This window comes from Macaca thibetana, chromosome 7 (assembly GCF_024542745.1).
Source record: "Macaca thibetana thibetana isolate TM-01 chromosome 7, ASM2454274v1, whole genome shotgun sequence".
In the NCBI taxonomy this organism is placed as follows: domain Eukaryota; kingdom Metazoa; phylum Chordata; class Mammalia; order Primates; family Cercopithecidae; genus Macaca; species Macaca thibetana.
Window position 1 is genome coordinate 105,554,352 of NC_065584.1, and position 20,539 is coordinate 105,574,890.

A 20,539-nucleotide genomic window follows, 5' to 3' on the forward strand; every position below is an offset into this window, starting at 1 on the left:
CAGGCTGAGCAGTATAGCTAAATCCATTTATTCCCAAATAAAAAGCAAAGAAAACAGGAGTCCCATCACCGGGGAGCCATGACTCCATCCCCGCCTCCTTCCTCGCTCCTATGCTAGCAATAAATAAGTTTCCCAGCTGCAAATAACTATCAGAACCTCTTCCTCATATGACAGCTGCAACCTCCGCTAGGTACGATACATACAGAATGTTACACAGATACAGTATGTACATGGGGGAAGGGCGGGTCACCCCTAGCAGCCCGTGCCCTTGCCTGGTCTACAGTTAGCTCCACTGTCCCGCCTCAGATGCCTCTCTGAGTAAGATGATGGGAGCACCCCGAGAGAAAAGTTGCCTCGTGAGAGTAAGGAGGCCATCGCACCTCCTCCAAACAAACCAACTCCATCAACCTCTGGCTGTTAAATAACAAACATCATCATCCAGAAATGTAAGGACTCAGCCTTGGTCAAGGTGGTAAAGGGTCTGTTTTTCTCTCTTCATTAGACAGGGGTCTGGTGTTGCTACCTAATGGTAAAAAGGTGACTGGGAAGGCGTTGTAGGGACATGGTGGGGGTGAAGACTCCAGACCCACTTCTCCAGGCTTATGCTGACAGGGGCCTGCTTTTATTTATTTTTATCCCATGACTTTTTCCCAGTAACTTCTTTCTCATAACTTTTTAAAAAAACTTTCAGGCAACTTTTTTTTTTTTACTTTTTTTGGACTCTTTGCCACAATTTTTCCACCATATTTTTTATCCCATAACTTTTCCATCCCACAACTTTTAATTCCTGTAACTTTTTTAGTTTATGTTCTTTTAATAAACACACTTACATAGTTACAATTTTGTGAGAATAAAAACCGATTATCTCATGACAAGCGTGCCCAACATTTGCACAGTCTCAATACCTTTAATACTATAGTTTTCAAGACACACAAAAATTTAAGGCAAAAACAGCACCTTGCAACAATTTCATAATTTATTACATTATAGTAGCATCACAGAAGTCAATAATGCCACTTTAGACAAAAGTCAGTATTTCCATTATACATTCTGTTTACAAGAAATCGTAAGTTGGTAAAAGTCATTCTAAGAAAACTTGGCAAATAAAGCTTTGGACTGGAATTGGCATTTCTGTCTCTACTTTTCCTTCCCCTAGATTCTTGGTTTTACACTACAGTGTTCATATTTTAAAATGTTTTAACTTATTTCAAGATATTATAGCAGTTATGTTTTTGAATAGTTATTTGAAAGTGACTGTAAGATAAAGTTTTAGAGAAAGTATTATGGATAGGGCTGATTTACATTTTCATGTTGTATAAAACTCAGCTTTGGTTTTAGAACTGATTTTTTTCATTTCAGGGAAACCTATCAGGTTTAATCAAATAGTTTAAAAATAATTATGATATATTGCAGTCTTTAAATTGATATTTTGATTCTTTACTTCCTACAGAAATTCACATTTATTCAGTTTGAACTCACATTTTAAAATTCTGTTTCTGCTGAACTCTAACCTTCTAATGTCGCCTTCTAAGCAAATTGAAAGCTGCCTTATACTGAATGAGGAAGAGAACAAATACTTGGCTGAATGAGGTATTGCAAACAACTGCATGCATTTTGAAGAAAGACTACAGTTATTGTCATAGAATTTCCATTCTTTTTAGCTTTTTCTTAAACATATGACAAAATTCCTACACAAAGAGTGGTATTTCAGTTAATATAGCACTTTTATTTTTCAGACTGACATTCAGCTTAAATATGCCGGTATGTGATTTAATCCAGAGGTCCCTGATGAACACATTATTGTCAGATAGGTTACAGATGCTAAACACTATCTGAAGGTCATTCCTAGTCATTTATATGTGTCAGGTAAAAGTGAAGTGATTTGAACTGTCAAAATACAGAGTGAACATGAGGGAAAGACCCACTCTCCTTTAACTTTCTACAAATAAATTTAAGTTAGAAACACAAATAAACATGAGTGGCTCTAACATTCAAATGAAGTAAATGAATTGTGTAGGAGATTAACCCCTAAACTTTTTTTGTTTGTTTTTAAATTTCTTGACCAGCTCTTAGATGATGGTGATGTTTATCTCCCTGATCTCGGCACGGTGAAAAGAATGGCATGCAGGGGTTGCTGCGCAAGCCTCGGTGCTCCTGGAGAGTCCTGCGTTAGAGGAAGCAGCTGCACGATCTGCTGTGCCGTGGGGTTGTGGTGGGGAGAACCCTCTCTGGCCTCTCCTGGTGCAGGCTCCACGCTGTCAGTGAGGCTCAGCCACGAAGATCTTCAGACAGAGGGAGGAGGGGATCTGAGGTCAGTGCGAGCCTCCCCTGCTCCTGCCCGCCCACCCCGCCTGAGCGCTCTACCCACCACCCTGCTTGTCAGCACACCCAAGCTCCTGGGGGATTCGGGCTCCTAGAGCAGCCTGATCAGCAGGGCTCTGGGCAGTGGTCAGGAATTTGTCGTGCCCCTCATTGTGGTCGCCCACAAGCCACAACACCTGTCCCTGCAGCTCCAGCAGGTTCACCTGGAGGGAGGGGTGCTTAGCTGTCATGCTGGTGCTGGCGCCCAAGTTCACCCCCACCCCCCCCCCCCCCGCAGAGATGGCCCCATGCAGGGCTTGGTGGGTCTCCCCACACACAGACTCACCCCCAGTCCCTGGGGTCCTCTGAAATGAAGCCACTGGGTGAGCCAGGGCTGGCAGCACACCCTTTGCTATTCCTGGGCACTGGCTCCAGCGTCGTTGAAAAATGCCACCTGAAGGCAAGAGATGAGTATTCTTGTAGGGACATACACAGAACAACCGGGGCAGGGAGGTGGAGCGCAGCCCCTTCCCTTGGGGCTCAGAGTGTGCACTTGTTGGTCACAGTGAAATGGTGTTTGACCACTGGCTCCCGGAAGGAGTGAAAGTCCACAGAAATCAGAAGGCAGGGAAACCAAGAACATAAGGGGATCTGGGAGGGACCAGCGAGGAAGGTGACAAAGTAGGGGCAGGGAAAGTCAGGCTCACCTGACCTCCCGGCTCTCCCGGTCCTCAGGGATGTCCTGCATGGGCCGAGGTGCCTCCTCCTCCTCACTGTCCAGATGTCCTCCTCCATCTCCTCTAGGGGGTGGCCAGAGGGGTCCTCAGACAACCCAACAAGGGAAGTGGGGGTCCACCTCTGCCCCCACCCTCACTGTGTAGCCCTGAGCCAGCCCATTCCCAGAGGGAATGAGCTGTTCTGTATTATTACTTTTAAGAACCAAGATCTTGCTATACTGCCCAGGCACAGTCCCACTACCGATTGGTGCCGGAGTCCTGACCTGGTCCCTTTCTGACCTAGGCCAGTTCTCCCGTCTTTAGGCAACCTGATGGCCTCCTGCTCCCAGGAGGTCACCATATTGATACCGAACTTAGCGCGGACACCCGGTTGGCATAATGACCAGCTGTGTTAAAGGTGTCTTCCAACTCCTCAATCCTATGCTGCTAACAGTCCCCCTTTCCTCCTGGGGCTCTCGCCTCTTCCTCCGAGTGGTCTCCCGTACCTTCCCCAGGGAGAACCATGAGGCTCAACCTGGCTTTAGCTGCTGTTTCTGCTGGCTGGTAGCTTCCAGGTGCTCCTAAGAGGCCAGGAAAGAGGGTGAGAAGGCACGGAGGTTGCCAGGTTGTCCCTCTCGTGGCCCTGTCCTCAGCAACTCCCTCCCCGGGGTCTCCTGCAACTTTTGGTGGGCCATCTTAGCTACCACTTTGCCTTGAGCTTCCTGCTGCTGCAGCTGGTCCAGGAGCTGGGTCTGCAGCAGTAACTGCCTGTGCAGCACCTCCTCCTCAGAGGTCAGCTGCTGCTAAGCGACCACATACTGCTGCAGGTGACACAGGTACTGGTCTCCCTGCTGCTGCAGACTCTGAGCCTCTTGGCTCTTCAGCTCCACCTGCAGGATGATCCTGGGCATGAGGGCGTTTACTAGCTGGCTTCCAGATTCCTGGCCCATGAATAGGGTAGCAAGGGCACTGTGGTGCTCTGTGGCCTGCCCAGGCCCCTGGTCCCTTGCTCCAGGCCTCAGAGCCTGCCTCCCTTGCCTGGAACCCAATGCATCCTTCCCCAGCGTCAAATCTCACACGCTTTTCCCTGTCAAAATTTAAACTGTAGACCACAGACTAGTGGAAAACAGGGGGAGCCAACCAGCATCTGCTAAGTGTACTACATGCCTAATGTTTCCACGTATTATCTCATTTAATCCTCAGCACCTCTGCAAGGAAAACGCTAACTTCCTTTTGAAGTTAAAGAAGCAGAGACTTTGCCGGGCGCGGTGGCTCAAGCCTGTAATCCCAGCACTTTGGGAGGCCGAGATGGGCGGATCACAAGGTCAGGAGATCGAGACCATCCTGGCTAATACGGTGAAACCCCGTCTCTACTGAAAAATACAAAAAACTAGCCGGGCGAGTTGGCGGGCGCCTGTAATCCCAGCTACTTGGGAGGCTGAGGTAGGAGAATGGCGTGAACCCGGGAGGCGGAGCTTGCAGTGAGCTGAGATCCAGCCACTGCACTCCAGTCTGGGCGACAGAGTGAGACTGCGTCTCAAAAAAAAAAAAAAAAAAAAAGAAAAACTTAGAAATGCAAAGTAGTTGAATGATAACCAGTAGAACCAAGTCCGGAAACCAGTTTGAGTCTAAGGAGTCTTTTTGGTTTTTGCGTTTTGTTTTGTTTTGTTTTGAGACAGTGTCACTCTGTGTCCCAGGCTGGAGTCCAGTGGTGCGATCTCAGTTCACTGCAACCTCTACCTCCCAGGCTCAAATGATTCTCCTATCTCAGCCTCCTGAGTAGCTGGGATGACAGGCATGCACCACCAGGCCTAGGTAATTGGGTTTTTTTTTGAAATTTTAGTAGAGATGAGGTTTTGCCATGTCAACCAGGCTGGTCTCAAACTCCTGACCTGAAGTGATTCTCCTGCCTCAGCCTCCCAAAGTGGTGGGACTACAGGCATCAGCCACCACACCCAACATAAGGAGCCTCTTATACCACTGTCTCTTCCCCTGTGACTGGGGGGCTCCATGGCTCTAGCTGGGATGATGATATCCAGACCTGGGGGGAGCCCAGGGCTCCCCACCTCTAAAAGTCAGAGGGAAAGATGCAAGAAACAGCAATAGCACTGCCCTGGAGAGTGCTGGGGTCACCTGCCCCCAGGTTGCAGCTGCCTCTGGCCTGGCGCCTCCCTTCCCCAGAGGCTGGTGCCCGCCTCCCAGCCCTTCTTGGATGGGTCAGAGGTTACCGTGTCTTTCAGCTCGCCCAGCGTCTTCAGCTCCTTTACTTGAGGCTTCAACTGCAGTGCGCTCTTGTTCTCATTGTTCTGGACAGAGAGAAGCAATCATTGGCCACCCGCTATAGCTGGAGACCCCAGAACTTGGTGTCTGCCTGCCATGGCACCGGGAAGGGTGGAGGCAGGTTAGAAAAATCATCCCCTCTCTCCCACAGCCATCAGAGCAGGGCTCTGGCTCACAGGTGCCTTTAGAAGTACCATTTCATGTGAGGGCTACAATGCCCCATTTTACAGGTGGGGAAACAAAGGCCTGGAGGGCTAGGGAAGAGGGCAGGCTCCCCAGGTGGGGCAACCCACCGGCTCCTCGAAGCTACTGTGTGGCTCCGCCTGCTGCTCGTAGAGGGCTTCCCACCCCAGCTCCAGCATCCTCTCCAGCTCCTGCAGCCTCTCCAGCTCCCGCAGTGTCTCCTGCTCCCACAGCCTCTGATCCTGCTCCCGCAGCCTCTCCTGTTCCAGCAGCTCCTCCACTTGGTCCAGCAGCTGCTCCTCCTCCAGCAGCCTCTTCTGCTCCTCCTGTTGCCTGTCCCGTTCCAAAAGCTTCTCCACCTGCTCCAGCAGCCTCTCCTGCTCCCGCAGTCTCTCATCCTGCTCCCGCAACCTCTCCTGTTCCAACAGTTCCTCCACCTGGTCCAGCAGCCTCCCCTGGTCCAGCAGCCTCTCCTGTTCCTCCTGCCACCTCTCCTGTTCCAATAGCTTCTCCACCTGCTCCAACAGCCTCTCCTGCTCTGGAAGCCTCTCCTCCTTCCGCAGCCTCTCATCCTGCTCCCGCAGCCTCTCCTCTTCCAGCAGCTTCTCTACCTGGTTCAGCAGCCTCTCATGCTCTAGCGGCTTCTCCTCCTCCTCCTCCCGTCTCTCCTGTTCCAACAGCTTTTCACCTCCTCCAGCAGCCTCTCCTGCTCTGGCAGCCACTCCTGCTCCCGTATCCTCTCATCCTGCTCATGTATCCTCTTCTCCTGCTCGTGTATCCTCTCCTCCTGCTCACGTATCCTCTCCTCCTGCTCATGTATCCTCTTCTCCTGCTCACGTATCCTCTCCTCCTGCTCATGTATCCTCTTCTCCTGCTCACGTATCCTCTCCTCCTGCCTAGATAGCCTCTCCTCCTGCTCATGTAGCCTCTCGTCCTGCTCACGTATCCTCTCCTCCTGTCTCCTGTTCAGGAGACTCAACATCTGATTGTTTTCCACCTCGGCCTGGAGCTGTCTTCCCAGACTCTCCAGCTCCTTCCTTAGGTGTTTGGTCTCATCTTGTAGCTGCTCCACCTCAGAGGGCCCTCCTGGGGAATCTGGGGCCTGGGGTTCAGCTGAGAAAGGAAGCAGACAATAAGGGTCTCTGGATTCTCAAAAAAAAAAAAAAAAAAAAAAAAAAAAAAAAAAAATCCTCCCATTGGTGAGAGCTCCTCCTCTCAGGCTTCCCAAACTTGGCCTCACTGCTAAGGATTCCTCGCACCCAGATGGTAGCCAATCTTCCAAGCCACTTTCAATGGAGAGCACTGTGGGTGGCTGACAATGGGCACTCCTCCCTCTTTGCTGATGGGGACACCAAGGCTCAAGCAGATGACAAGGCTTGCAGTCTCCTGGCACAGACCTCTCTCCCTCTGCCTCAAAGCCCTTCCATCCACCCACCTCCCTGGGGCATTCTAAGCCACCCCCACAGCCCTCTGATGCCGGTCCTGCTCCCAGGTCACGCCAGCCCCATCTTACCCCTCTGGTGTTTGAGTTTGAACAAGCTCCTCCCAAGCTTCTGTACCCGATGTATCTCACGCTTCTTCTCCTCCTTCAATGTGTGAACGTGCCCAAAGCACAGGGCGAAAGGGCCTTGGTGATAGCGGCTGAACCTCTAGAGACAGAGTTTGAGAAAGGCCCCCCCGTTCTGCCAGCTTGTGATTTAGAAAGGTGCGTTCATTCAACAAACATGTGCTGAGCACCTACAGGCCAGGTATGGTTCTTCACAGCGGAGATAGAAGACAGAAAAGGACAGACAGGAGCCCTTGGCCCTGAGGTTTCCATTCTAGGGGCCTTTCAATCTCGGACTCCCAGAGCGAACAGAGACCTTTGACACTCTCCACCTCGTCCAGAAACAGGAGCCCAAGGAGGAGAGAAGGCTTGTCCAGACTCAAAAAGCAAATCAGGGACTGAGTCAGGGCAGAAATACAGGCCCCTGACAAACAGCCAGGCTAGTGCTTCCCTGAGAGGCAACAACCCCAGGGCATGTGTGGCAAGGAGTCGAGCAGGGGTGTCTGGAGAAGAGAGAGTCAGCAAAGAGGGCAGTGCAGAAGAGCCATGCTGCACGGTCTGTGCTCTGGGGTCCATCCAGGTGAGGCCTGGGTGCCCCAGCTCCCCATTTACCCTTGGCACCAGGGGCCCCTAGACCCTTTCTTCAGGGCCTCAAGGGGAAACGAGTCCAGGTTTGGCAGCGTGGAATCAGAGGATGCCACTGGACTCTTCCCAGTGAATGGATGTTTTCACTGGGTTGACTGATTATTGCGGAGCTTTGAGTCCGGGGTTCCTGCTAGTTCTTGGTACTGGCTCTGAGGTGCATGCAGGGAGGAGGAGTTGGAGGATTGCGGGGAGGGGTAGAGAGAAGAATCATTAGAGCTGGGAGAGGGGCAACCAGCCCCTGCTGTGGGAGGAGGTTGGAGGGCTGGCCTGCAGGGTCACTGAATCTCGGCCCAGGGCCTCTTACCTGCAGATCTTTCAGGTTAGTAGATGACACAGGGCCCTCCCCGTAGACACCTGTTGCTGACTACAAGAGATGAGAGTGCACATGGAGATGTTCTGTCCCCCTCAGTGTCTAAGCCCTCTGACTTCCTTTCTTCCCCATCAACTGACAAACATTTCTTTTCTGCCTATCTTGGACCAGTTGTCCCATAACTCCTTTGTGCCAACTTCTCTCATGGTTTTTATCTCCCAACCATCCCACCCTGGGGCACTTTCAGTGACTCCTAAAGGGACAGCCTGATGGCAAGTGACTCTTCTCATTGGCCTGGCTTCCCCTTGAAACTGGGAGTGAGAAAACTCAAGCAGCAATGACCATTTCGTGGGTGTCCTGGGTGTTTACAGCAGGCCATGTACTAAGGAGTCTCAGAAAAACAACAATAACAAATCTCATTTAAACTTCACAAATAGATGTTTAAAAATCCCACCTCTATTATACAGATTTGAAAAGAGAGACCCGAAGACCTCAAGCAACTTGCCCTATATCATATCTTAATGAATCCCTAATCAATCACTAGCAGATGGAGAGGCAGGATTCAAACCCAGAATTCTTAACCAGTGCCCAACAGTCCATCCAGAATCTTAACAGTTTTCCTCTACTGCCCCTTAGGCCCTCTGTCCCCAGGACCCTGGCCAGCCAAGACTCACATCCCCAGGTGAGCGGTAACCACCAGAAGCGGCGGTGTCAGGGCTACTGCCATTGATTTTCTTTTTCCTGTTAGCTCCTGCTGGAACGCCAGGGCTCGTCCTCTGCCAATATTCTTTTAACTGTGGGAAAGAAGAGCAGTGACACTCATGAGAACTATCAGCCCCTACAGCCACACCCTCCTTCACAGTTTTTACCAAATACTCTTCTACACCATCTGATTTAATGCCACCACCAACTCTACAAGGTGTTGTCACAATCCTTAAGTGACTGAGAGGGATTGATATCATCGCTAGAAAAAAAAAAAAAGAAATGAAATAGTTAATACTGGAACTTAAGCTCCGTCTTCTGACTCCAAGCTCTGGGGTTTTGCCATGAATCAGCAGCTTCCAGGGACTAAAACCAGGGGCAGAGTTAGAACAGTAAACATGAAGCAGGCAGGAACTGTATGCCGTGTGGTTTAGAGTCATACATCCTCACATGTCCGTTAGTGTGAAGAAGTGCACCAGTACCTCTCACACTTTCATATCAATGTGTCCTCATGGCAGAAGGCAGCTTTTTTGTTAAATCTGGGAATTTTTCAGAAAGAGGACAACCCAAGCCTGATTTCAGAGAGAAGTCTGGTATATGCTTAGAAACCTATGTGACTGTCATCCCTAAGGACGTTAATGTTTGATCTGAAGAGAAGGGAAACTGATGCTTCAGAAAGATGTCCCACATTCATACTGTGGCACTCAAAGTACCCCAGGTTGAGATGATATGAGGAAGAGTCAAGATATCTAGTTCAGCTTCCCAAGATCTATTCCACTGAAGATGAGCAAATCTCACTTCAGAGACCACTGACTGAAGGACCATCTGGTCCCAGAACCGTGGAGAACTCAGAAAAGAATGTTAAAGTCTCTCTGCAAAGTAGAAGCCTGGGAGAAAACCAAACCAAACCCGTTCTCCCATGGCCACCCAGAGATACTGTCAACGTTTTGAGCACACAGGGGAAGTGGAGGCTTTTCCCACTGTCAGTGTCTCTATGAAGGGAGTAAGGCGGCCTGAAACCTCTTGTTCCTGGGTCCCATAGTCCCCATTCCCCTTCCAACTGGAAATTTGTGCTGTGACCAGAGGATCCGGAAATGGGGTGAGAAAACTTAGGGGACTGGGTTGTAAGATCAACGGCTGGTCTTGCAGCAGTAATGGCAGTTCCTAGGAGGACTGTGACATCACTACATTCCATTCCTCCCAGGGGACGGGACCACATCAGCGTGATGCCCGAGTCGCCACTCCATGATGGGGGAGGGAAACACAGGGTTTGGACCCAGGTCCTTGGAGACACCAGCCGAAGGAACCCAGGGAGGTGGAGGTTGGGGCAGCAGGAGGGGAGGGCAGAGTCCGCAGTAGGGAGCCCCGGGAATCACCAGCCAAAAGTCACCCGAGGATAACTGGCAACGGTGGGGCCTGGGGCTGGGGTACCCAGGTCCTGGGAGACGCAAGCCCAAAGAGCCCAGGAAGGTCAGGCTTGGGGCAGCAGGAGGTGAGGGCCAAGTATGGAGCGAGGTGCCCCCGGTGTCACCCGCCCAAAGTCACCCTGGGGTAAAGATCGGCAAGGGCAGGGATTGGGCTGCTTGCTGAAGAGGTGGGGCTGACTGACAAGAATTTGGTGGGGGGAGCCCAGAGTCGCTGGTGTTGGGGGTCCCATTCCGGTATGCCTGAGGAATAGTATGGGCTCTGGCAATGGTCTTGTCATCGGAGAGGATCTGTGGTTGGGTTGGGGGCTATGACCTGGTGCATTTTACCTTTTTCTTGGCTGTGGTGAATTTTCCCTGTCGTGTTTTTTCTGACATCATGGGGTGCGGAGGGAGGCGGGGTTGGGGTCACATCAGCGAAATCCGAGTGAGCACGGCTGAATGCCTCCAGTCACCTACCAGGCCGCTGTGCAACTGAGCCAGAGGAGGCGTAACCAGGGCCCCACTAGAACTCAGAAGAGGGGCGTGGCCTTAATGCTCCAAGCCCATTGGTCAGTGAGAAAGATGAAAGGGAAAGGAAGCGTGGCCAGGCAGTAGGGTGTCCAGAGGGACCTGTGGCATCACAAGGAAAGCTGCCCATTCAACCGCTCTCTCCGCTCTACTCAGAAGGAGGGGAGGGGCCGCCCACTCTGGGAGAGGCAAGGGTCTGGGTTTTGCTTTAAAAGCTTTAAAACTGTAAAAAATAAACTTTAAAATGTATACATGTGTATACTTTACATATATGTGTGTCTGTGTGTGTGTATCTATGCGTTCCTCCAGAGCTGTCTTCATTATCCAGCTTCTATGCAAAGTCTATGATTTTGGACTATATTTTTCATCTTCAAATGGAGTACAAGAATTACCAGTATCACCTTAACTGAGATACAGATCCTATAAAAATGGAAAATTCATAGCATGCTTGATGATTAAGGAAGTAGACTATAGTATCCAACATTCCAATAAGACAAAATAATCACAATGATTTCTCTTTTTTGGAAGAACGTTTCTCTTATTCTACATTACGAAGAGTTTTTTTTTTTTTTTTTTTTTTTTGATAAGCATGTCTAATATCTTTAAAAACACAAAGCTTTTTGGCCAGGTGCGGTGGTTCACGCCTGTAATGCCATCACTTTCGGAGGCCGAGGTGGGTGGATCGCCTGATGTCAGGAGTTCAAGACCAACATGGCCAACATGATGAAACCCTGTGTGTACTAAAAATACAAAAACTAGCCAGGCGTGGTGGTGGGTGCCTGTAATCCCAGCTATTTGGTCGGCTGAGGCAGAAGAATTACCTGAACCCAGGAGACGGAGGTTGCAGTGAGCCAAGCTCACGCCCCTGCACTTCAGCCTGGGCAACAGAGCAAGACTCCATCTCGAAATAAAATAAAATAAAACACAAAATAAGAACACAAAGCTTTCAATTTAATAAGCACTTAAAACTCTCTACTTGTTTAAGAGAAATACAAGTCCCAGTATTCTAGATCACTTGACCTCTCTAAGCCTTGCAAATGAAACTGAATTTCTCACTTGATACTTGGCTATGATTTGCAATCATGAAAACTGAGAATTATGTCACTGTGTACTGCTTGTTACCTGAATTCCACACTAGGCTGGGATCAAGGGTTGAATCTTTCATGATTTTCTCCATAACCTGTGTGCTTCTTATCCCAGACCAAACTAAGTTTTTTTCTAGAATTCTACAGTTTACAGTTAATAGACAAGAGTGGTTTTCAAAATGTAGTCTATGGACTAACAGCACCAGCAGCACCTGAGATCTTTTTATAAGTGCAAATTTTCAGGTCCGACCCTGGGCCTGGTGAATCGGAAACTCTGGAGGAGGGCTCAGCAGTCTGTGCTGCAGTAGTCCCTCCAGGTGTTCAAGAACCTCTGGCATACGGCAGGCAGAAAAATATGTTTCCTTCTGTAGGTCCAAGCCAGGGATACCATATGTTCTGCCTTGTTATACAACAATGACATGCAATTAAAAGACATAAATCTCCTTCCTACTCCCACCCTCCATCCAACGTGTTTTATTTTTATGAGTTCAATTAGAAAACAAGTGGCAATCAGAGATTTAGTCTAAAATATATATTTACAAGTGTCAGTTCTCATCCAGCCTGATCTCATACAAAACCATTTACGTCCTCTTACACCTCAAGTTTGAAAAAGGTATCTTCACAATGTGAGACTCAGGCACACTAGCAGTTCTATCATAAAACACCAAGTAGATTGGAATGTCCAACCTTACTAGAGAAGAAAAGTGGAATCACTGGCTATATTTCCAAATTGCATTCAACAGGAAATTTGAGTTTTTTTCACCTTCATACTTCCAATGTAATAGAATTAAACCAGAATACGCCATTCTTTCAAAGCCTCTAGCCAGGCAAAGTTTTACTGTATTATTTCTTGCTTTCCATGGATATAAAGCAGATTCCTGGTAGGCACATTTTGTATACCTGCAAAGATGCAGGACTAAACAGTTCCACTTGTTCAACATTGAAACAAAAGTCCTGTAAACCTCGGATGGTGAGCGCAATACTTCAGCTTTAGCCCCAAAGCCTCAAATATGAAAAGATACCAAGAACGCCACTAGCAATCAAAACTAAACTCTCGACTAGGAGCAGTAGTTCATGCCTGTAATCCCAGCACTTTGGCAAACTAAGGTGGGAGGATTACTTGAAGTCAGGAGTTCAAGATTAACCTGGGCAGCATAGCGAATTCACGTCTCCACAAAAAATTTTAAAAATTAGCTGGGCCTGGTGGCACACAGCTGTAGTCCTAGCTACTTTGCAGGCTGAGGTGGGAAAATTGCTTGATCGCAGGAGTTCGAGGCTGCAGTAGCTATGATTATGGCACTGCACTCCAGCCTGGGTGACAGAGCGAAACTTAGATAATTACATTTTCTCCTGCTCCTGTTTACACTGAAATCCCTCAGTTAAAAGGCTTTCAAATTTGGCAGGATAAAAATTAAGTGAAAAGTGACTTTGGAGCTTGGCTAGTGAAAGAAAGAAAGAAATGAAAGATAGAAGAAAAGAAGGGAGGAAGGAAGGAGGAAGGGAGGGAGGGAGAGAGGGAACAAAGAAAGAGAAAGAAAGGAAAGGATGAAAGAGAGAGAGAGGGAAAGAAAGAAAGAGGGAAAGAAAGAAAGAGAAAGACAGAGGAAAGGAAAGGAAAGGAAGGAAAGAAAGAAAGAAAGAAAGAAAGAAAGAGAAAGAAAGAAAGAAAGAAAGAGAAAGAAAGAAAGAAAGAAAGAAAGAAAGAAAGAAAGAAAGAAAGAAAGAAAGAAAGAAAGAAAGAAAGAAAAGAAAGAAAGAAAGAGAAGGAAAAGAAAGGAGAGGAAACAAAAGGGAAGGGAAATAAAGGAAGAAAAAATGAAATGACAAATTACTTAATGGGAGAAAGTTTTTGTAACCTCAATGACAGATAAAAGGTTTGTATCCTTAGTCTATAAAGAAATCTTTAAAATTATTAAGAAAAGAAAAACAAATGAATTTCAACTAATAATGGGCAATGGAGAAACTGGCACTTCTCACAAGAATAAAAATGGCCAATGGCATACAGAAAGATTCAAAAGCACTAGAAATCAAAAAATTGTCATGAAAACAGTGAGATTTTCTGTATAAAGGCAGGAAAGATGATAAATGGAAGGGGGAACCTGTAGCTCTGTCCTTGTTAGTGGGAGTATAACCTGGGTCACTTTTCCTGGAGGATAATTTGAAAATTTCAATGAAAAACCCTAAAAATTATTTTCCTCCAGAAATTCTATTTCTGTGAATTCAGTCCAAAAATGCTTGCTCGAGTCCATTAAAATGTATATATAAGAAAATTCGACCAGGCGCGGTGGCTCAAGCCTGTAATCCCAGCACTTTGGGAGGCCGAAAGGGGCGGATCACAAGGTCAGGAGATCGAGACCATCCTGGCTAACACGGTGAAACCCCGTCTCTACTAAAAAATACAAAAAGCTAGCCGGGCGAGGTGGCGGGCGTCTGTAATCCCAGCTACTCGGGAGGCTGAGGCAGGAGAATGGCATAAACCTGAGAGGCGGAGCTTGCAGTGAGCTGAGATCCGGCCAGTGCACTCCAGCCTGGGCGACAGAGTGAGACTCCGTGTCAAAAAAAAAAAAAAAGAAAATTCACCTCTGGGGTGGCAATGGTTAACTTAATATACACCCAGCTATTAAAAATGATGATGCCAGGATATATTTACTGCCACAGAAATATACTCAAAATATACTAAGTGACAAAAGACTATATATTACGATTCTACTTTTTAAAAGGTTTATATGCATAAAAACATATAAAAAGCAACAAACCAGAATGCTTTGAGTGACAAATTAAAGATTTTTCCTAATATTTGTCATCCAAATTATTACAAAAAGAATGATTTCCTTTATAATCAGGGAGAATTGTTATTTGCATGTATTTGTATTTAAATCTCTTTTCTTTTTCTTATTTTTTCTCCTGTATGTATCCCATGTAGGCTGGAATCCCTGCCTCTTGAGGTAAATCAGCCCGTTGTTGGGAAGTGCACTACATAAAGCTGCCCCATCCTCCTTTACTTTAAGAGATCTGGAGACATTTTTGTTTCAAATTGTTTTATTGTTCTCAGGTGTTTTTTTATGTATGAAATTGAGGAAAAGACAAAGGAAAGGCTGACTCCCTACCCTCCTAGGGCCACTCTTCCAATTTTTGCTGCTATTGTTATGTATTAATATTCACTGGGTACCAAAAAGATGGGCAGCCCCTTAGATCCTTTGTTCTTATCTCTTTGTCATAATCCTACTTCATTCCTCATTCCTTCATTCACTTATTTTTAAGAGGGTCATGTGTACAAATACATAGTTCAGAAAATTTTAAATATATCTATAAAAGTATGTGGCAAAATCCCATTCACAGTCTTATTCTCCTTCCACAGCCAAACACTTTTAATTGGTTTCTTATATGTCATTTCAGAATTTATCTTTGCAAATGCACATTTATATTCTTATTCTACTCTTTTCTAGCAACACAAACAGTAGCATACAATACACACTATACCATTCTTTGTTCCTTTTTAAAAACACACACAATATATGTGTTCTTCTGCATGAGTACATAGGTCTTTCTCATTCTTCTTTACAACTGCACAGTATTCATTGTTTGGATGTACCACAGTTTACTTAACCAGTTTCCTGTTGGTGGACACTGAAGTCATCCATATCATACTATTACAAACAATGCCAAGCATAACCACCCACACACACCAAGTTCATTTCTGAATCTGCCTTTGATGAAGCCTCTATTTCAATCACCATAAGGTCATATGGCTGAAAAGTTAGCCCCTTTTTTAGTTTTCACTATATACAGCAGTATGTAGCCAAAGACTCCCTTGGGCAAAGCAAATGTGCTCTTTGGGGATTTACTTCATAACAATAAATGGATAAACAGCACACCAAGAAGAAACATTTCTATTTAACCATGTACGTGTATGTATATAATACATACTTATGCATAGAAAGCGTACAATAAATCCATCAAAGCATTAAGCATTGTCTCAGTATGGTGGATCTATGGAGTGCTTCGTAGACAGCCTTCCTTGCCTATCAATCTTTCTAGTTTCAAAACAGTGAATATGTACTATTTTTACAATATAAAATTTAAAAAAATGTTAAATTAAGCCGGATACATTCCTTCAGTCTGTCCGATATTTGTATGGTGCTCCAGAGTGCTCAAATATCACTTCATTTTAAAAAATTTATTTTTTTTTCAAGTAGAGAGACAGGCAGGGTCTTCCTCTGTTGACCAGGCTGGCCTTGACCTCCTAGATCCTCCTGGATCCTCCCACTTCCACCTCCTAAAGTGCCAGTATTACAAGTGGGAGCCATCACACTCGGCTGGCTTCATTTGAGAAATCTTTCCCCAGCACTCCATATATTACGAATAATTCCTTTCTTCTTGTTTAGATAGCATCTTAGTCATATCTCTGTTACCTCACTTGTCACATGATAATCAGTTGCTCACCCATCCATCTCCCTTGATTGCTCATGAGCTCCTCGAGAAGAGTCTGATTTTCAGCACCTTGAAAAGTGTGCAACACGTACATGCTTCATACACAGAGAAGGAAATATCACTACAGTGTAATTATTCCCAGAATTCAATGCCCATATTTGTAAATTGTTCCAGATAATCTGCCAACAACCTGAGAATATTATGTTTTTTCCCTAAAATTTCCATCTATTACTGAGTGTCTACAGTCATAGTTAACTCAATTGCGATGTGACCTCTGGTCAAGCCCATTCATAGGTTTTATTTTAGGTGATATTTTTTGTTTGTTTTGAGATGGAGTCTTGCTCTGTTGCCCAGGTTGGAGTTCAGTGGCATGATCTCGGCTCACTGCAAGCTCCGCCTCCCAGTTTATGCCATTCTTCTGCCTCAGCCTCTCCAGTAGCTGGGACTACAGGCATCCACCACCACAGTCAGCTAATGGTTTTTTTTTTTTTTTTTTTTTTTTTTTTGGTATTTTTAGTAGAGACAGGGTTTCACCTTGTTAGCCAGGATGGTCTTGATATCCTGACCTCATGATCCGCCTGCCTCAGCCTGCCAAAGTGCTGGAATTACAGGCATGAGCCACCACTCTCGGTCTATTTTAGATGATTTTTAATTTTAATTTTTGATTTTGAAAGTTTCCTTTTTGTTTTTTAATCTAGCAGTGTCTGGTAAACTTCAACATTTCTATATCCCTGTGTCTTTGCACCTACTGGTCTCTGCTTGGAATAATATCTCAAGGTTTTATTCACCTGGAAAAATTTCTACTCACCCTTAAAGAATCACCTTAAATAGGCTGGGCGTGGTGGCTCATGCCTGTAATCCCAGCACTTTGGGAGGCCAAGGCGGGCACAACACTGAGGTCAATAGTTTGAGACTAGCCTGGCCAACATGGTGAAACCTCGTCTTTACTAAAAATACAAAAAATAGCTGGGCATGGTGGCTGATGCCTGTAATCCCAGCTACTCAGTAGACTGAGGCAGAAGAATCGCTTGAATCTCAGAGGCAGAGGTTGCAGGGAGCTGAGATCACACCATTGCACTCCATCTTGGGTGACAGAGTGAGACTTCATCTCAAAAAAAAAAAAAAAAAAAAGCTTAAATAATACCTTCTCTGAGAAGCCTTTATATCTTCCTATTCTTTCAGTAAGAGTTAACAATTCCTCAACTCTTGAAACATTTGTGCCTCTATTACTGTGTATCAGTCACTGAACTAAGTGCCTAGCATAGAAATATGAAACTGTAGACCCTGCCCTCACAGAGCTCATGGTCCAATATGGAAAATAACCATATGAACAAATAACCACACTATCTTCCTTGCAACCCACCAGGACCTAACATATCATATCACTACTTTTGAAATTAGGAAACAGGCTCAGAAGTCCAAGAGCTTGACCAATGTAACTCAGCTGTTAGGTAGCAGAACCAGGTTGGTATGATTCTTCTTCAATATCCTGTCAGTTACATAGGTAAGTGGCCTCAAAATCAACAAAAGACAAGTAGAGGTTGACATGCATCAATGGAGAGAGGCTCAAAAGGATGACTTTATACACAACAAGAGAACAGAAATGTTCTGGAAGTATGTCTGTGGATGTGAAGTAGGAGGGGGCACAACAGGTTTCACCTCGGTCAAGTGAATCTGTAATTCCAACCTGAGCCTCACCCCTGAGCTCCAGACTTAGCTATCTGTCTTTCTTACTCTAATATAAAATACACAGGGCAGGACTTAATCTCTAGCTTGTTCACCACAAATTAAAGCAGAGTCTGGTATATAGTAAGTACTTAATAAATAAATAAACTATCAAAGAAGCTAAAGAAACATTCCACACTCTTGCGGGAAGGGATTACCATGAAACAGACCCTAGCAGTCGCTTACAAATACAGTTGACCCTCACTATTTGTGGATCCCACATTTGCAAATTTGCTTACTTGCTAAAATGTCTTTGTAATCCCCAAATTAATACCTGTGGAGCTTTCAAGGTGATTCATGGATGTAGTGAAAACTCTGTCACTCCTTGCACATGTCCCAAGCTAAGGTCAAATAAGGTGACCCTCGGTCTTCTTGTTTCAGCTCTCATACAAAGATGACCCGAGGACAGAGACAGTAGAGGGCAGTGTAGTGTGGTGCAAGAAGCTGTGGCTCTGGAGCCAACTGGACGGGGTCTGAATCTTGTCTCTGGCACCTGTTAGTGGAGCAGCCTCAGGCAAATCACTTAACACTTCTGTACTTCCCTTATTCTTTTGGAAAGAAAAAATTCAATCTACCAGGATGAGTTGTTTTTAGGAATTAAGATTATAACCTATGTGAGATATTTATGTATGTACATATTTACCCTGGAAACAAGGGCTCAGTATTTGACTAATTCAGTGTTCCAGGTAACTTTATAGAATATCACTACTGCAAATAATAAGAATTGACTGTAATTATTTATAAAGAAAGAACAGGGATGTAGACAAAACAATTATTTGGATGAGCTACAGGCAGCCTTTAAGAAGCATTTGAAGAAACAGAACTTCACCAGACACATAAGGTGTGGGAAAGGTTTGCAAAGAGAGAAAATGGTGCCTACAGAGAGAGGTCCAGATTGTGGAAAAAAACAGGTAGGTTCAGGAAATGGAACTTCGGAAGTCTAGAGCAGTAGAAGATGAGGTCAGAACATGGTGCCCCAGCGCTTCTCTGCACCCTGTATACACCTTGTACTGCAGAACCTCATTCTCTGCGTTGAATTCTTGGTTTCTAGTTATCTCTTCCATTAAACTGTAAGCCCCCAGGGTCAAGGTCTCTAAGAAGAAATCATAGCTACAGTCCTCTAAATTTGCAAACAAGTTATTATTAAACACAGATACACCCAAAAAGACTGTACAAAAATAACATTGGATTTTAACTGCAGCCATAACAATTTACAACTGGTATAGACTTGCAATTTGTCCAGGATTTTTCTCTGATAACTGCTGTAACTCTGTCGTAAACCCTTTTCATTGTTTTAGACAATGAAATGTCACCCAGACATTTGTTAGAATGTCTGGGAAAAAACATTCTAAAAGAGGAAGAAAGATCTTGGTCTTTTTAGTGTAAATGACTGATGGGTTGATTGACTGAGATGGGGTCTCATTATATAGCCCAGGCTGGTCTGAAACTCCTAGGTTCAAGCAATCCTCCTGCCCCAGCCTCCCAAGTGGCTGGAATTACAGGCACACGCCACTACGCTGGGCTCTAGTGTGATGTATTAACGTTAGGCTTAAACATACGGCCCATTAGACAAGGCTGCCACCTCACAGTAAAGATTTCTTTTAATTCACTCTAATAGACTTATTTCTCCATATGCAAGATAGAATTTTACCATAGTAAAAATCAAGGAAGCATATTGATATACAAATATGTTACAAACAGGATAAGGAAAGCAATATAATTTTCTCCACAAAAGCCTGCAAAACCCTGGCCAAAACACAGTAAACAGGATGCTAAACTCACAGCTTACATTTCTCCACTGAGACCTAGGAAAAACAATTCTAGTTTCTGTACAGTCACAAAACTAAGCACTGTGAGAATTTACAAGTTTTGGTAAACTTGTATATTCTCCCCACCCCCATACACAAGTAGCCAAAGGAGCCTATCAGTCTTACCTCAACACTTCAATCTCCTCCAGCCTCCAGAATAAAACTCTTATTGTCCAATATCTGAATTTATATTTTCAAACATCTAAAATCTTAATCAAAACTAAGAGCAGTGCATTAACTTTTCCCCCATGAAATTCCTGGTATAATTTTACTTAGACACAACAAAAGTTGTACTATTATCTAAAAACATATGGATAGAGTCAACATTACTAGAAACCAAACGAATATACTATGAACGTGAAAAGAGAATAGGGAGTGTTGTTTTTAAATGGATTCAGTGCTGTTATTCTCCACTCATAGACTGGGTGTGATCAAATCACATCATGCTGTACAGCTAAGTATGTCCTCTATTTTATGACAAAGTAGGGTAACAAATTATTTATTGATGACCTGTTGGGTACACAGAGGCATGCTAGAAGCTGTAAAAGACTTGATTCTTGCCCTCAAGAAACTTTCTAGGTTGTACACAGCCTGACAGAAGGTAGTCAAAAGCAAATACTTCAAGCACTATCCATCACAACTACCTTAGGTATTTACTTTACCCTTCTACAAGTCTCTGACTATTTCCAGGCCCCCTTTACTATCTCCGATGGACTCTATGGCTCAACATTATTTATAGCCACAGGCTTTCATGGACTTCACATTATTATTGAATCTACATTTCTCTCTATCTGCCTCCCCTGCCAATTAAAATTCCAACCACTACCTTGGCTTTGCATCCAACCACCACCTTGGCTTTGAAGCCGCTGCCTG

General features: G+C 45.3%; 1 protein-coding gene, 1 long non-coding RNA gene and 1 pseudogene across 2 annotated transcripts in view; all 3 read right to left on the reverse strand.

The window, feature by feature from the left end:
- Nucleotides 1-767: 767 nt before the first annotated feature.
- On the reverse strand, nt 768-7,602 carry LOC126959249 (putative golgin subfamily A member 6-like protein 3). The gene is given in 6 exon segments (XM_050798164.1): nt 768-2,525; nt 2,648-5,323; nt 5,591-6,168; nt 6,171-6,593; nt 6,994-7,129; nt 7,456-7,602. Coding segments are annotated over 5 exon segments (1,461 nt in total). The 3' UTR covers nt 768-2,525; nt 2,648-5,146.
- A 289-nt stretch (nt 7,603-7,891) lies between these two features.
- LOC126958048 (uncharacterized) overlaps nt 7,892-20,539 on the reverse strand; it is a 62,441-nt gene continuing 49,793 nt past the window's right edge. Inside the window, exons 9-10 of the long non-coding RNA XR_007727052.1 lie at nt 8,656-8,775; nt 7,892-8,035 (exon numbers count right to left, since the gene is read on the reverse strand). This is a non-coding gene — a long non-coding RNA (uncharacterized LOC126958048). The remainder of the gene's footprint in view (nt 8,036-8,655; nt 8,776-20,539) is intronic.
- On the reverse strand, nt 9,514-11,155 carry LOC126958043 (formin-2-like; annotated as a pseudogene).